The 17,627-nt window shown below is 44.3% G+C and overlaps 1 protein-coding gene across 1 annotated transcript in view; it reads right to left on the bottom strand.

Annotated features, from left to right (window-relative positions):
* Positions 1-17,627, bottom strand: part of LOC121560279 (rho GTPase-activating protein 35) — a 92,195-nt gene that overhangs the window by 7,745 nt on the left and 66,823 nt on the right. Inside the window, exon 4 of the mRNA XM_041873295.2 lies at positions 3,160-3,237. Coding sequence (XP_041729229.1) covers positions 3,160-3,237 — 78 coding nt within the window. The remainder of the gene's footprint in view (positions 1-3,159; positions 3,238-17,627) is intronic.

Here is a 17,627-nt window from a genome sequence, read left to right as displayed (position 1 = left end):
CTGATTTGTGGCTATGGTCTACCTGTGCTGTAATTTTAGATGTAATTGTATTGTCACCTTGGTCTAGTGTCCTGATCGATTGGACACAGGACTTCGCTTCTGATTACCTCAGCTGGATTCAGCCTCACTGATGTGCGCACACACACACACCAATGTGCAGTGGTATATACCAGCGAGCATGCTTCATTAACCAAATCAATCTGGAGGTAATTAACGGCCCACACCACACATACGCATGGACACACACAGAGAAGCTACGCTATGGTGTGAGAAAGGCCTATCCTTCCTGTAGATCAATGCTACAGATGCTCCCAGGTTAATTAGGTGAATCCGTTGGACAACAGGCTTCTGGATAGATACAACACACTAACACTGCACCTATGTGGCCTGTTTGTGCCTAGTTATGTGAGTTTGTGTGTGTGCCTGTATGTGCATAGGTCAGTATGTGTACATGTAGGCACCGACTACGGGTGGCATGGGGTCTGACAACCCTACAATAATTACACTCAGTGGCCAGTGTACTAGGTACACCCATCAAGTACTAGGTCAGACCCCCCTTTGCCTCCAGAACAGCCTGAATTCTTCAGGGCATGGAAACGTTGCTCAATTGGTATCAAAGGGACCTAACGTGTGACAGGAAAACATTCCCCACACCATTACACCAGGATGGGGCCATGGACTCATGCTGCTAATGCCAAATCCTGACTCTGCCATCAGCATGACGCAACAGGAACCAGGATTCGTCGGACTAGACAATGTTTTTCCACTCCGCAATTGTCCAATGTTGGTGATCACGTGGCCACTGGAGTCGCTTCTTCTTGCTTTTAGCTGATAGAAGTGGAACCCAGTGTGGTCATCTGCTGCAATAGCCCTTCCGTGACAAGGACTGACGAGTTGTGCGTTTACGGAATGTAGTTCTGCGCCGTTATTTGCCTGTGGCCCGCCTGTTCGACCTATCATCAACGAGCTGTTTTCACCCACAGGACTGCCACTGACTGGATGTTTTTTGTTTGTCGTACCATTCTCTGTAAACCCTAAACCAGCTTGCAGGGGTGCACATTTTGATTTTTGGTCAAACACTACACAGCTGATTCAAATGATCTAAGCTTGATGATTAGTTGATTATTTGAATCAGCTGTGTAGTGCTAAGGCAAAAAACTAAACCTGCACCCCTTGGGGTCCCGAGGACCGAGTTTGGGAAACCCTGCCCTAGACACTGTCGTGCGTGAAAAGCCCAGTAGGATAGCAGTTTCTGAGATACTGGAACCGGCGCGCCTGGCACCGATGATCATACCACACTCAAAGTCACATGTTTTGCCCATTCTAACGTTCAATCGAACAGTAACTGAATGCCTCGATACTTGTCTGCCTGCTTTATATAGCAAGCCACGGCCACGTGACTCACGGTCTGTAGGAGCAAACCATTTTCGTGAACGAGGTACCTAATAAACTGGCTGTGAGTGTACATTGTAGCATACTGTTGATCATTCATATTGTTGGTGTGTGTGTGTGTACAGTGAGGGAAAAAGTGTTTGATCCCCTGCTGATTTTGTACGTTTGCCCAAAGACATGATCAGTCTATAATTTTAATGGTAGGTTTATTTGAACAGTGAGAGACAAAATCACAACAAAAAAATCCAGAAAAACGCATGTCAAAAATGTTATAAATAGATTTGCATTTTAATGAGGGAAATAAGTATTTGACCCCTCTGCAAAACATGACTTAGTACTTGGTGGCAAAACCCTTGTTGGCAATCACAGAGGTCAGATGTTTCTTGTAGTTGGCCACCAGGTTTGCACACATCTCAGGAGGGATTTTGTCCCACTCCTCTTTGCAGATCTTCTCCAAGTCATTAAGGTTTCGAGCCTGACGTTTGGCAACTCGAACCTTCAGCTCCCTCCACAGATTTTCTATGGGATTAAGGTCTGGAGACTGGCTAGGCCACTCCAGGACCTTAATGTGCTTCTTCTTGAGCAACTCCTTTGTTGCCTTGGCCATGTGTTTTGGGTCATTGTCATGCTGGAATACCCATCCATGACCCATTTTCAATGCCCTGGCTGAGGGAAGGAGGTTCTCACCCAAGATTTGACGGTACATGACCCCGTCCATCGTCCCTTTGATGCTGTGAAGTTGTCCTGTCCCCTTAGCAGAAAAACACCCCAAAGCATAATGTTTCCACCACCATGTTTGATGGTGTTCTTGGGGTCATAGGCAGCATTCCTCCTCCTCCAAACACGGCGAGTTGAGTTGATGCCAAAGAGCTCGATTTTGGTCTCATCTGACCACAACACTTTCACCCAGTTCTCCTCTGAATCATTCAGATGTTCATTGGCAAACTTCAGACGGGCCTGTATATGTGCTTTCTTGAGCAGGGGGACCTTGCGGGCGCTGCAGGATTTCAGTCCTTCACGGCGTAGTGTGTTACCAATTGTTTTCTTGGTGACTATGGTCCCATCTACATTGAGATCATTGACAAGATCCTCCCGTGTAGTTCTGGGTTGATTCCTCACCGTTCTCATGATCATTGCAACTCCACGAAGTGAGATCTTGCCTGGAGTCCCAGGCCGAGGGAGATTGACAGTTATTTTGTGTTTCTTCCATTTGTGAATAATCGCACCAACTGTTGTCACCTTCTCACCAAGCTGCTTGGCGATGGTCTTGTAGGCCATTCCAGCCTTGTGTAGGTCTACAATCTTGTCCCTGACATCCTTGGAGAGCTCTTTGGTCTTGGCCATGGTGGAGAGTTTGGAATCTGATTGATTGATTGCTTCTGTGGACAGGTGTCTTTTATACAGGTAACAAGCTGAGATTAGGTAACAAACTGAGATTAGTGCTCCTAATCTCAGCTCATCACCTGTATAAAAGACACCTGGGAGCCAGAAATCTTTCTGATTGAGAGGGGGTCAAATACATATTTCCCTCATTAAAATGCAAATCAATTTATAACATTTTTGACATGCGTTTTTCTGGATTTTTTTGTTGTTATTCTGTCTCTCACTGTTCAAATAAACCTACCATTAAAATGATAGACTGATCATTTCTTTGTCAGTGGGCAAACGTACAAAATCAGCAGGGGATCAAATACTTTTTTCCCCTCACTGTATATGTGTGTGTTGTATTGAATGTTTACGGTCAAAAGAGAGGTTCTGGTGACTCACCCTGGTCAAACTGCCTCTGCATGCTCTCCATCTCTGACTTGTTCCCACTCACCCTGTAGATCCCTTCAGTAGTGATACCTGAGACAGAGAGAGAGAGAGAGAGAAGAGAGACACACGAGAGAGGAGAGAGAAGAGAGAGGAGAGAAAAGAGAAGACCGAGAAGAAAGAGAGAGAGAGAGAGAGAGAGAGAGAGAGAGAGAGAGAGAGGAGAGAGAGAGAGAGAAGAGAGATTCAGTACACTTTATCCACCTGATGCTTTCAACATTACATTTTTCATCAATCCAACTCAGTCAGAACACACCCTCCCAGACATCAATAACACAAGTCCTCCTATAGCCTCTGCGTAAGTACTTCCAAAAGAGAGTGCTGTCAGAAGCAGTGTTCTATGCAGAGATTGTGTAGTAATGAAACAACAGACACAGTGGAGACTATTAGTGGCCTGGCCTTGTGTACCCCCCACCGAGACATATCATAAGCACTATCAATGAAACTCAGAAAGTGCTCCGGTGCATTGTGTCCTACTGGGGCTACTATAGTTCAAGATCCATAAAAATGACTTAATGAACTCTGGTCCCATGTGTTCATCATCCCTCTCTTTCTCCTCCCCTCTTTGCTTATCATCCTCCCCTCTCTCTGCAATCCATGCCTTTCCCACAGACATGGAGAGGACAAGGGTGTGGACAGACAGTGAGGGAGCTAGAGAGGAGACAAAGACAAATCCCGAGACAGGGAGAGGGAGAAGCGGTAGGAAATGAGGCTCTCACTCAAGACGAGCGGCATCGATCCCCTCCTTCTGCCGATCAATTATCCACAAAAGCTTTTCTAGCCAGACTCAAGGGGAACAAGGGATGGAGAGAGAGATAGAGGGGGGAGGAGGGAGACAGAGGGGGGAGGAGGGAGACATAGAAGAGAATAGCAAAAGAAGGAGAGGAGGAAGAGACATACTATATAATAATACATGCCATTTAGCAGAGGCTTTCATCCAAAGCGATTTACAACAGTGAGTGCAAACACTTTCGCATTAGTGGCCCCAGCAGGAATCGAACGCACAACCCTGGCGTAGGGCTGTTACAGTTAACCGTATTACCGCTACATTGGCAGTCACGAAGCATGACCAGAGTCACAAGTCATGACCACAGTCAAATTCCACGTGACCGCTGAGTCACGGTAACTAGGCTTCTCCAAAACTGCGCTCTGATGCTGCTGATGGTCATTAGTGGCCTACCAAACTTGCTAACGGTCAGTCGCTAATGGCCTGTCGCTAATGGTCTGGTACTCCATGCTCTATTGTCCCTCTAATCACTCCGACATCAATGCAAATGAAATCGGAAATCAATCAAACACTTAATGAGAGCCCTGGCATTCAGAGTTTGAGTGGAATAGGATCACCTGTTGCGCAGCTAGAGCCAGCTCCTCATAGCTGGTTGATGCATGGAATTAAATAAGTGTTCCTATAGCCCCATGTTGAGCAACATTTCTATAGGCTATGCTGTGCAATTGCGTGAGAAAACAGAGTTTTGATGGCCTCTATTAAAAAGAGGAGGATCCCATCAGCTTTCTATAAGCTAGGCCTATTATATACTATATATTTCTCTACTTTCCTATTATTAAGCACATTGCTTTGCTTTATAACTGGAGTAGCCTACCTGACTGGAATAAAAATGAACTGCGGGAAAAGCGTCCTCCATTCGCTATTCAAGTGTATACGGATGACATGTCTTTTTTTCCAAAGCCCCTGTTCCAACAGGTGCATGATAATGGCCCATTCTAAATCTAAACTAATTTGCACATATATTATTTAGTGTATGTAAAGATAAGACAAAATTGAGAATAGTCGGTTGGGTGAGAATATTATCGCTTGTGAATGATGCCCAGCGTGTGCAGTCTAAGGCAAGAAACAGCGCATGCCATATTTCTGCGACTTTTCCAAATCAAAGTCACATGCATCATGTAGCCTAGCCCATTGGCCTATATGTTTTGTTAAGGTTTGTATCACAACTAAAGTGGCCAAATAACTTCAAACATAATCTGTATGCTTAGGACCCCTGGAACACATTTGTACAGCCCATAGCCTACAGAGAGCCTAATGAAACCTGGCATATTAAAAACGTAACCACACATTACCGCCATTCGAGTGCAGGATATGGCTGACGTTTATTTTGTGGGCCATTGTAAATAAAGAATTATTCCACATATACACTGAGTATACAAAACATTAAGAACACCTGTTCCTTCCATGACATAGACTGACCAGAAAAAGCTATGATCCCTTATTGATATCACTTAAATCCACTTCAATCAGTGTAGATGTCTGCTAAATGACTAAAATGTAAATGAAGGGGAGAAGATTTTTAAGCCTTGAGACAATTGAGACATGGATTGTGTGTGTGCCATTCAGATGTTGAATGGGCAAGACAAAACATTTAAGTGCCTTTGAACGGGGTATGGTGGTAGGTGCCAGGCGCACCAGTTTGTGTCAAGAACTGCAACGCTGCTGGATTTTTCATGCTCAACCGTTTCCAGTGTGTATCAAGAATTGTCCACAACCCAAAAGGACATCCAGCAAACTTGACAACTGTGGGAAGCATTGGAGTCAACATGGGCCACCCCTCAAAGCCTGGTCCTCTCTAGGTTTCTTCCTAGGTCTCTGCCTTTCTAGGGAGTTTTTGCTACCACCGTGTTTCTACATCTGCATTGCTTGCTCTTTGGGGTTTAAGGCTGAGTTTCTGTATAAACATCTTGTGATTTAAAAAGGGCTTTATAAATACATTTGATTTGATATATTGGTAGGTAAAGACCAGATTAAACTGAGAACAGTCTGATGGGTGAAAATATTATCAAGTGCTTGTCAAATTGTGAATTAGAAACTGATGAAGTGTGTGCAGCCTGCACAAGAAACAAATCAGAGCTCATGCCTTTCATGCAACTTTTTTCAAAACATCATTAGTCGCATCATGCAGCCTTAGAATGTATTACAAATCAAAACATAGAGCCTAACGTTTGTATCACAACTAACATTGCATAAATAACTAAATTAAGTTATAGAAGGACCTGTTTCTTTGTTAACTACTCAACACAGAATAGCCGCATGTGCGCGCACTCCCTATCATTTGGGGAAAATATCCTTTCTATTTTATTCAGCTATGTTCAATTGTATTCTTCTTACTATAAAATAATGCCACGGAAATTATAAGCAAATCTTGGCTGCTAACTGAACTAGTGTAGCCCACAGCCATATGGCATAGCCAGATCAGGGCCTAACATAAGGACGACTCAGAATATGCTATTCTGTTCTTCTGAAATAAGCTACATTTTCTTCACATCATGTTTCTTTAAACCTGCCTAAAATAAATAATGGATTTATTGTTATGATGTAGGCATGACAATCACCGGCTGACAAAATGTAATGACCGCCACAGCCCTACTCTGGCATGCTGCCTTCACGCTCTTAACCATACAGAGCCAGAGTGAGGTAACAAGGACAGGGGAGGGAGGGGGAGAGAGATATAGAGGGAGGATGGCAGTCGAAATGCAGAGGTCAGAAAGTGTGATGTAGAGGTTAACTTCCATCACCCTCTTTGTTCTGAGAGCAGCTCTGGACCGGTTTCCTTTCCTCTGCTGCGACCGGGGTCAAACCAAACACTAGCACTTCCTGTGTACAGGTCATCTACATCCTGTCTGAGCGATCATCTCCTGCTTCTACAGGACTATCCCATCTTATCACATAATCCTGACATTATTATATATTTTTTTCAATTTTCTTCCCCTCATCGCTTTGTCTTTTACCACCTACAGTATATCATCGGCATCATCAAGTGATGTCCCAAACACACACATCCACGATAAGCATTAAACTTATGAGAATGTTCGACCAGCTCTCGCGCTCTACCGAACACTCATTCATCATTACAATTCATGACAACTGCTGTGAAAAGAAAAAACACTCACTCGACAGACAGACAGAGAGAGAGAGAGAGAGAGAGAGAGGCAGTTGGCTCCGGAGGTGCGTTGGCACAGCGTCACTGACAAGGGTCAGACTGATCCTGAGCCCAGATGTGGGGTTTGTCTCAGGGTCCCGTTGCTGCCGGTAACAAGCAGCCGTTTTCATAGACCACCACGGAAACACGGCATCACTGGCTGCTGCCCTTTACGTCGCTATGGAGCTAGCTAAAACGAGGAGACTTGCTCACACATGCTAACACGCATTCATCATCTCAACACCCACAAGGAGAACACACAACTCACTGAGTGGAAATAGAAACATTACTCCGTATGGAGACTGTGGAAGGGATGGAGAGCGAGAGAAAGAGAGACGGTGGAAGAGAGAAAGTAAGATCAGAGGAAAAGAAGTGGGAGTAGAAAAAGGAGGAAGTGCAAAACAAGAGGACCGAAAGGGAATAAGAGTAGCAAAAGTGTGAGGGAGGAGAGAGGGAGAGACTGCTGGAGGACGAGTGGGGGTGGAGAGAGCGCCCTTACACAGACATTGAGAGGGGGATCGAGGAAGGATAAGAGAGGATGTGTATAGGAGAGCAGTGGGCAGCTCAGACAATACGGTAGGGTGGGTATGTATTTTTGGTATAGGGTGAGGGAGAGGGGAAGGATGTGGGTCTGCTCCATACCATCACTTATCCCCCTAACGCCCTGGACACGGTTAGAGTTACAATCATAGGGTCATCCTCTGCCTCTCCTCTGTCATACTCAACAAAAGAGGGGGGCACAAGGAAGACACAGGCACACCCGCAAGTACACACAGACACACACGTCTGACCCCTAACTACGTTTATAGTTTACAGAAATAATATTACAGTACACTACCATAATAAGTCAACGTGAACGTGTTGGTACGTGTTAAATAACAAGCTCTGGACACTAACACCATTGAATGTCACGATGCCGTAATGAACAGAAATGTCACATTGGCAACAACATCCTTAAATAGCCTCCGTGACTTATAAAACTGGACAGCACATTTCAGTTTGAGTCGGAGTGTATATGTCAATGTGTGAGTTAGAGTAGGACTGTGTGTTTTACATTGAGACGCGTTTCTAGTGTGTCAAAAGCATTTAGGTGTGTCACCATCTGAGCGCGTTTGTGTGTGTGCATATTTTTGTGCATGCCTTTATTTATTCATGTGCGTGTGCACTGACTCCATAGTGAGAGTGTAATCAGAGGATGTGGCTAAGGGCTGTGTGTTGTATTGCTGCAGTGTGCTCCTCCTCCCTCCCGGTGCACACAGAGAAAAGAGCTGAGCCCAAAGGTTGTTCTAATTTCCTGCTCTGTGATATTGATCTGAAGGAGGGAGCTATCGGACTGAAGATTACCACTATCCCACTGCCTCTGAACACAGACAGAGACAGGGGCATTGGCATCACACAGGAGAGAGAAACTGGGAGGAGAGAGAGACAGAGAGAGAGTGTGAGAGACAGAGCGAGACAGAGCGAGAGAGAGAGAGAGAGAGAGAGAGAGAGAGAGAGAGAGAGAGAGAGAGAGAGAGAGAGAGAGAGAGAGAGAGAGAGAGAGAGAGAGAGAGACAGAGCGCGAGAGAGAGTAACCATTTTTCAAGGTTTCAAAGACCTCTCTGATGAGAATAGGCTACCCGTCCTGTTGGGGGAGGAGGCAGAGAGCTGTGGGTTGGCAGTGCACTACATTGCTGCCTGCCATAAGATGAGGGACAGTGTCTGACAGACCAACCAACCTGCACATGTCCTCTATATTGTTATTGTTCAATGGTTATTTTGACCCTTGGTTATTGTCGTTACTGTTGTCCCGTTGACAATATTGATTATTATTATTTTATTGATGTTAATAGTGTAAATATCCAAAGTAAGATTTGGCAATGTGTACATTGTTACGTCATGCCAATAAAGCAAATTGAATTGAAAGAGAGAGAGGCAGAGGGAGAGAGAGGCAGAGAGAGAGCAGAGAGAGAGAGAGCGAGAGAGAGGGCAAGGAAAAGAGATGGGGGTATAGAAAAACTAAGCAGATGAGGACAGTGGGTGAAAGAAAGAGACTAGATGGAGAGGGGCAAAGGAGGACACGAGGGAATCTGCAGCGGAAGAGAGGAGAAAATGTATGCACTCACTAACTGTAAATCGCTCTGGATAAGAGCGTCTGCTAAATGACTAAAATGTAAATGAAATGGTGGATTAGGTGAAAATGTGGGGGGGTGGCAAGCAGGAGGGAAACCACTCTGCCCCCTTGTGGTAACTAAATGGACTCAGGTTGGCGAGGGTGACAGTAAGAGCCTCACTGGTGCCCTGACTCAAGTGCGTATCTCTGCCCCCTTTACCCACACATAGCAGCACAGAGGCATCTGATTTTAATCTGTGTGTGGGAATGGTTTGATCAGACAAGAGATTGACCAGGAATGCACTGCCAAAAATGTCAATAAGGCATGTCATTGCTTTGGCATCCACATACAAACACAAACACGCAGAATACTGTGATCTCAATTGAGCATTCTACACAGAATGCTCTCATTTGCAACATGGAATACTTTTTTCTGCTTGAGTATCAAAGGTGTTCCATATAATAATGCCCCTGTGTATTCAGACCTGTCACTTCGACCACCTTCCCGAGACGCGCACACACGTTAGTCTCCTAGGGTGCATGAGTAACAGCTGGTGTTAGGCTGAGCGACGTGCCCCTTGTGGGCCCAGGGCAGTGAGGTAGCATGAGGGGCATTAGGGCAGAGTGTGGCAGCAGTGTTAACTGAGCACAGGCCCATCTGTGTACCCAGTTCCACAGGGACACACACAGAGAGAGAGAGAGAGAGAGAGAGAGAGAGAGAGAGAGAGAGAGAGAGAGAGAGAGAGAGAGAGAGAGAGAGACTCAGAGCAAGAGAGAGAGACAGACACAGAGAGAGAAAGAGAGACACAGAGAGAGCGAGAGACAGAGAGAGAGAGACAGAGAGAGCGAGAGACACAGAGAGATAGACACAGAAAGAGCGACAGAGAGAGACACACAGAGAGAAAGAGACACACAGAGAGAAAGAGACACACAGAGCGAGAGAGATACACACAGAGCGAGAGACACACACAGAGAGAGAGAAAGAGACAGACAGAGAGAGAGAGAGACACAGAGAGAGAGAGACACATAGAGAGAGACACACATAGAGAGAGACACACATAGAGAGAGACACAGAGAGCGAGAGAGAGACACAGAGAGCGTGAGAGAGAGACACACAGAGAGAGAGAGGGAAAGAGAGAGAGACACACAGAGAGAGAGAGAGCGAGAGAGACAGAGAGAGAGCGACACACACACACAGAGGGAAAGAGACACAGAGAGAGAGAGAGAGAGAGAGAGAGAGAGAGAGAAAGACACACAGAGAGAGAAAGAGAGAGAGAGAGACAGAGCGAGAGACACACACAGAGACAGAAAGAGAAAGAGAGAGAGAGACACAGAGAGAGTGACACAGAGAGAGTGACACAGAGAGAGCAAGAGAGACACAGAAAGAGAGAGAGACAGAGAGAGCGAGAGAGACACGGAGAGAGAGACACACGGAGAGAGAGAGAGAGACACACGGATAGAGAGAGAGAGACACACAGAGAGAAAGAGACACACAGAGCGAGAGAGATACAGGAGACAGACAGAGAGAGAGAGAAGTTTGAGTGCAAATCTTTTCAACATTTATATCAATGAGTTAGCAGACATGTTAGACCATTCTCCAGCCCCAGGACTTACACTATTTGACACAGAGGTAAAATACCTGCTATATGCTGATGACTTGGTACTTCTATCACCAACCAAAGAAGGTCTTCAACAGAACCTTAACATTCTAGAGCAATATTGCAATAATTGGGCCCTGGCAGTAAATTTCAAAAAAACTAAAATCATGATTTTCCAAAAAAAAAACAGATGTCAGAAACACAAATATAAATTCACCCTGAACAACACCATAATTGAACACACTAAAAATTACACATACCTTGGTCTGACCATATCTGCATCGGGAAACTTTAATATGGCAGTGAATGCACTCAAAGAAAAAAGCCCGCAGAGCATTGTATGCAATAAAAATGAAATTATTCAAAATCAATATCCCAATTAGAATTTGGACCAAAATATTTGACAGTGTAATCCTACCAATAGCTCTTTACGGAAGTGAGGTTTGGGGGCCACTCAATAAACTGGACTTTAAAATATGGGACAAACATCCAATTGAAGCCCTACATGCAGAATTCTGTCGGAATATTCTTAAAGTCCAGAGAAATACACCAACTAATGCATGTAGGGCAGAATTGGGCCGCTTTCCAGTAGTAATAAAAATACAGAAAAGATCATTAAAATTTTGGCTACATCTAAATTCAAGTCCAAATTCAAGTCTGCAATTTAAAGCACTTCAAACCCAAGAGCTGAGCCCAGAAACGAGCCCTCTCAGTCAGCTGGTGTTGGACCTAACCAACCAAGCTGACACCAGCACTGCTTCAAAAGAAAGAATTCTAATGAACAAAATCATGAACCAATCAAAGGACTCATATTTACAACATTGGAAAAACAAAACAAAATCCCAAAGCCGACTAAATTGCTATCTGACCCTAAACAGAGAATATGAATTGGCTGATTATCTCTACTCTGTCAGAGATACGAAGCAGAGACAGATCCTTACCAAGTACAGGCTGAGTGACCACCAATTGGCAATAGAAACCGGCAGACATAAAAAGACATGGCTACCCAAAGAGGAGCGTATATGTGGTCACTGCACGACAGGGGAGGTAGAAACAGAAATGCACTTTCTCCTTTACTGTGATAAATATTCCTCACAAAGACATTCATTATTCACAGAAATGACTAGATTTGTTCCAAATTTTAACTTATTAAACCCAGAGGAAAAACTAAAAATACTCATGGGCGAAGGAGCTATGGCTCCTCTTGCAGCCAAATATGTATTTGCCTGCCATAGCCTGAGGGACACTGAATAATAACATCTGCATAGTAAATAGTAACGTACTTAATATTGTTATTTAGTTATAAGTTAGTTATAGTTTCATTTTCCATATTTAGATTTGTATATTTATTATATTTATACTATTGACTGTTACCATTTTATTGTTGTTATTTATTTATTATTATTTACTACCATTTTTATTATTATTTGTTATTATTTTTTTTACAATGTATATTGTATACATTGTTGCTTTGGCAATATTGACGCAATGTTTTTCATGCCAATAAAGCAGCTTGAATTGAATTGAATTGAGAGAGAGAGGTCATGCTCAACATGAGCTCCTGATTTATTTCAGTTTTTTTGTTTTTAGAATGAGATAAACACTCGAATCTAAAAAAAAAAGTAACTTTGCGCCTCAAATTAAGAAGTTTTGACTCTCACTAGCTAGCTACACAACAAAAACATAGCCAGCAGGCTAACAAGCCAGCCAGAAAATTGAGCTAGGACAAACCTAGCAAGGGGAGTTAATACAACTACATCAAACGACCAAACTGAGTGAGTATATCAAAAAGAAGCACGGACTCCAACTTTAAACATATCTTCTGTTTTTGTGTGTGAAGATCTTTCACTCTTTTTGCTGGTTTTTGAGCTAAACAGGAGCTAGCTAGCAACAGCAGCAGACAAACAAAACTGGGTGCCATAGCAACGGTGCAGCAGAACAGAGCAGCAGCAGCAGTAGTAGCAGAGCCCACAGGCACCATGTCCCCACTCCCCCTCAGTGCTGAGTCCATTGTCTACCCTCCAGAGGCCAAAAATGACACAACAAGGAAAGCTTTTAAACAGAATCTACTAAAGGGGAGGCCAGAAACCCTTTTCACAGACCTCTACAAAAACGGTGATGTGAGTAATCTCATCTTTCTCACTGACCAGCCAAATGCATGGCGCTCAGCAGTCTGCTCTCACTACCCATCCGTAAAGAAAGAGGGAATCTGTAATGGGTGGAAGCTGAAAGTGAAAGAGACAGATGACCCTGACAGCACCATGATAACAATCAACCTCTACAAGACTGGGACTGTCATGGTGCAAGGTAACCTTAGGCTGTTTGAAACAGACTTTCAGACCATTAAGGAGAGAGCAGAGAGAGAGAAGGACACCACCAGTGACATGCCCTCCCACAAGACAAACTCCACCAGCACCCCCCTCACCCCCACTATCCCCACCCAAAAAGGCACATCCAGCACCTTTCTTCCCACCATAGTGGAGGACACGCCACAGGAGGAGAGCGACCCCCTCAGTGCAGAGCAGGCTCAGGCCCTCCTCACCACCATAGCTGCCATGAGGGATCAGTTCACCACACTGGAGGGAGAGGTGGTCCTGCTCAGGGAGAGTGTGAGCAAACAGCAACCAGACATCCACACCTTAGAGGAGCTCCTAACCAAGGTGCGGACAGAGCAGGACAGCAGCCTTGCAACACAGTTGAAACAAGTTCAGCAAGAGAGAGACGGACTCAAGAGAGAGCTGGCTGATCTAACAAAGGAGGTGAGAGAGCTCCAAAAAGACAGGCAGAGCAGTAATAACGAGCTGACCACACTAAGAGAGGAGCTGCAGGAGAGAAAGAGAACAGAAGACAGACTGCAGGAGCAGCTAGATCACCACTCTATGACCTGCCATCACACAGCAGAGGAGCCCACCTCAACCAGCCAGGCTTCCCCAGCCCTGCCAGCTGCATACCTCCCCCCCAGCCCCCAGAACAGCTTCCCACTGACAGCGGCACAGACCAGCCACACCCCAGCTCCAACACCCACCAGCCCCAACTCTACCCCCTCCAGTCCAGAAGAAACACTGGCTGAGATTGTCCTGTTGATGGACTCAAATGGGAAGTTTGTTCAGGAGAAGAAACTTTTCCCTAGACACAAAACGAGAAAGGTGTGGTGCCCAACAACGCAGAGTGCCATGGCGCTGCTTGATAAGGCCCAGCTTGGGTCGCCAAGCCACATAATCATACACACCGGAAGCAACGACCTGGGTGCTCAGCAGGAGAGGGTGGCGACTTCACTACGGGGAGTGATTGAGAAGGCCTCCGCAATCTTCCCCAACTAAAGGATCGTGGTGTCAACCTTTCTACAGAGGAAGGACTTCCACCCTGCCACAATCCAAAGAATAAACGCCAGCCTCTCCCGGGACTGTGCCCTGCGACCCAATGTACACCTGGCCCACCATCCCACCCTCGATCTGGACTGTCTCTATGACCATGTTCACCTGTACAGGGAGACAGTCCCCATCCTTGCTAAGACTCTCAAGGACGTCGCTTTAACCGCATCCCGACCTCTCCACCCAGGTACAGCGGAGCAATCTCCACCCCCCTAAGTTCACCGAGACAACACCCCGGACCAGTACCCTGGACCCCCCAGCCACGGCCACAGCACCACCAACCTCAATGCCCACCACATCCAGCGCAGCACAGACCACCCCAGCCCAGCTTCAGACCCACCCAGACGAGGCCTAACACCCCCCTCCCCCCCACCACAGACCCACACCTGGAGGAGCCACAGCCCGGCAGACAGAGCTATGCACAAGCTGTGAGAGGAGCAACTGGTCCAGCTCCCACCAACGAAATTAGTGACATCAAACAAATGCTGAATCTACTATGCTCACATGTGATAGGCCGAGGGTCATGGTAAGATGAGCACAAGAACTCCACCATCCTCACACTACATCCACCCAAGTGGCATGACACAAATACTATCTTAAATGATAAACAAATCACATTTGCATAATAAGAGTTTACCTTAATTGAAAAATCCTATTTTAATAGTTCTTGTTGGATTGTGAGTGTTTATCTCATTTTGAATGTAAAGAAAAAACAGTTATGAAGTCTTTTTACGTTGCATGTTGGAATTTACAAGGCTTGAAGTCCTCTGCTTTTGGGCTAAAGAGCAGAAACCCAGACTTCCTTAAAGAAATTGATGATGTTGATATTGTAGTACTACAGGAAACATGGTGCAGAGGTGATGTTTCCACTGGCTGTCCACTAGGTTATAGAGAGATAATCGTACCATCCACCAAATTAAAAGGAATCACACAGGGCAGAGACTCAGGGGGAATGCTAATATGGTATAAATCTGAACTAACTAATTCAATCGAATTGATCAAAACAGGAGAATTCTTTATCTGGCTAAAAATCAACAAGGAGGCTATCTTAACAGATAACAACGTCTTCCTCTGTGCCACATACATTCCCCCCTCAGAGTCACCCTACTTCAATGAAGAGAGTTTCTCCATTCTAGAGGGGGAGATTAGTCACTTTCAGGCCCAAGGCAATGTGCTGGTCTGTGGAGACCTGAATGCTAGAACAGCAGAAGAACTAGACACTATTAACAGTCATGGGGACAAACACCTACCGGGAAGCAACAACCTTTCCCTCCCCACATACCCTCCTAGAAACAACTATGACAAAGTGAAAAACAAAAATGGAGTACAGCTCCTGAAGCTCTGTCGAACACTGGGTCTGTACATAGTCAATGGTAGGTTAAGAGGGGACTATTTTGGTAGGTACACCTACAGCTCATCCCTTGGCAGCAGTACTGTAGACTACTTCATCACAGACCTTAACCCAGAGTCTCTCAGAGCCTTCACAGTCAGCCCACTAACACCTCTCTCTGACCACAGTAAAATCACAGTGTATCTGAAAAGAGCAGAACCCAACCATGAAGCATCACGGCCCAATAAATTACATGGTACTAAACAGACCTATAGATGGAGTGCAAACAGTACAGATATCTACCAAAAAGCAATTAGTAGCCAAAAAATACAATCTCTCCTGGACAACTTTTTAGCATTAACATTCTCCTACCCCAATGAAGGTATAAATTTGGCCGTTTGGAACATAAACTTTATATTTGACAAATTAGCCTCCTTGGCTAATCTTAAGAAACATAAGAGCAAACCAAAAATAATAGATCATGAAAAATGGTTTGATAATGATTGCAAAAATCTAAGAAAGTCATTGAGAAATATATCTAATCATAAACACAGAGACCCAGACAACAAAAATATACGTCTTCAATATGGGGAAACACTGAAGCAATACAAACACACCCTAAGAACAAAAAAGGAACAGCACATTAGAAATCAGCTGGATGTGATTGAGGAATCCATAGAATCAAACCACTTCTGGGAGAATTGGAATAAATTAAACAAACCTCATAATGAGGAATTGGCTATCCAAAATGGGGATATGTGGAGAAATCACTTTGCAAACCTCTACAGCAATATAACAAAGAGCCCAGAACAACAAGATATACAAGAAAAGTTACAAATCCTTGAATCAGCAGTCAAAGACTATCAGAATCCTGTGGATACCCCAATTACAGAACAAGAATTATTGGAAAAACTTTCCAACCCAAAAAGGCCTGTGGTGCTGATGGTATTTTAAATGAAATGATCAAATATACAGACCACAAATTCAAATTGGCTATACTCAAACTCTTCAACATTATCCTAACTGCAGGTATTTTCCCCGATATTTGGAACCAAGGATTGATCACACCAATTTATAAAAATGGAGACAAATTTGACCCAAATAATTACAGAGGAATTTGCGTTAACAGCAACTTGGGGAAAATTCTCTGCAGTATCATAAACAGCAGACTACATAATTTCCTTGATGAACACAACGTCCTAAGTAGAAGCCAGATTGGATTTGTAAAAAATTATCGTACAACAGACCACATTTACACCCTCCAGACTCTAATTGACAAACAAGTAAATCAAAACAAAGGCAAAATCTACTCGTGTTTTGTAGACTTCAAGAAAGCATTTGATTCAATTTGGCACGAAGGTCTTTTTTACAAACTAATAGAAAGTGGTATTGGAGGGAAAACATATGATGTTATTAAATCAATGTACACTAAAAACAAATGTGCGATTAAAATCGGCAACAAGCAAACAGACTTCTTCTCTCAGGGACGTGGAGTGAAACAGGGCTGCCCAATAAGTCCAACACTATTTAACATCTACATTAACGAATTGGCAAAAACATTAGAAGAATCGGCAGCACCTGGTCTCACCCTACACAACACTGAAATCAAGTGTCTGCTGTACGCAGATGACCTGGTGCTACTGTCTCCCACTAAGGAGGGGTTACAGCAGCATCTAGATCATCTGCACAGATTCTGTCAGACCTGGGCTCTGACCGTTAATCTAAAAAAAAGGAATATAATGATATTCCAAAAAAGGTCAGGAAATCAGGATGACAAATATAAATTCTATTTGGACACAGTTCTATTAGAACACACATAAATTACACATATCTAGGACTAAATTTCAGCAACACAGGTAGCTTTCACATGGCTGTGAATGAGCTGAGAGACAAAGCAAGAAGAGCATTCTATGCCATTAAAAGGAATATTAAAATCGAAATTCCAATTAGAATCTGGCTCAAAAATGTCCAATCAGTTATAGAACCAATTGCTCTATATGGCAGCGAAGTATGGGGTCCGCTCTCTAATACTGAATTTACCAAATGGGACAAACATCCAATCGAAATACTGCATGCAGAGTTTTGCAAGACTGTATTGCA

Source organism: Coregonus clupeaformis, chromosome 5 (assembly GCF_020615455.1).
Source record: "Coregonus clupeaformis isolate EN_2021a chromosome 5, ASM2061545v1, whole genome shotgun sequence".
Lineage (NCBI taxonomy): Eukaryota > Metazoa > Chordata > Actinopteri > Salmoniformes > Salmonidae > Coregonus > Coregonus clupeaformis.
This window is presented reverse-complemented; position numbering and strand designations above follow the sequence as displayed.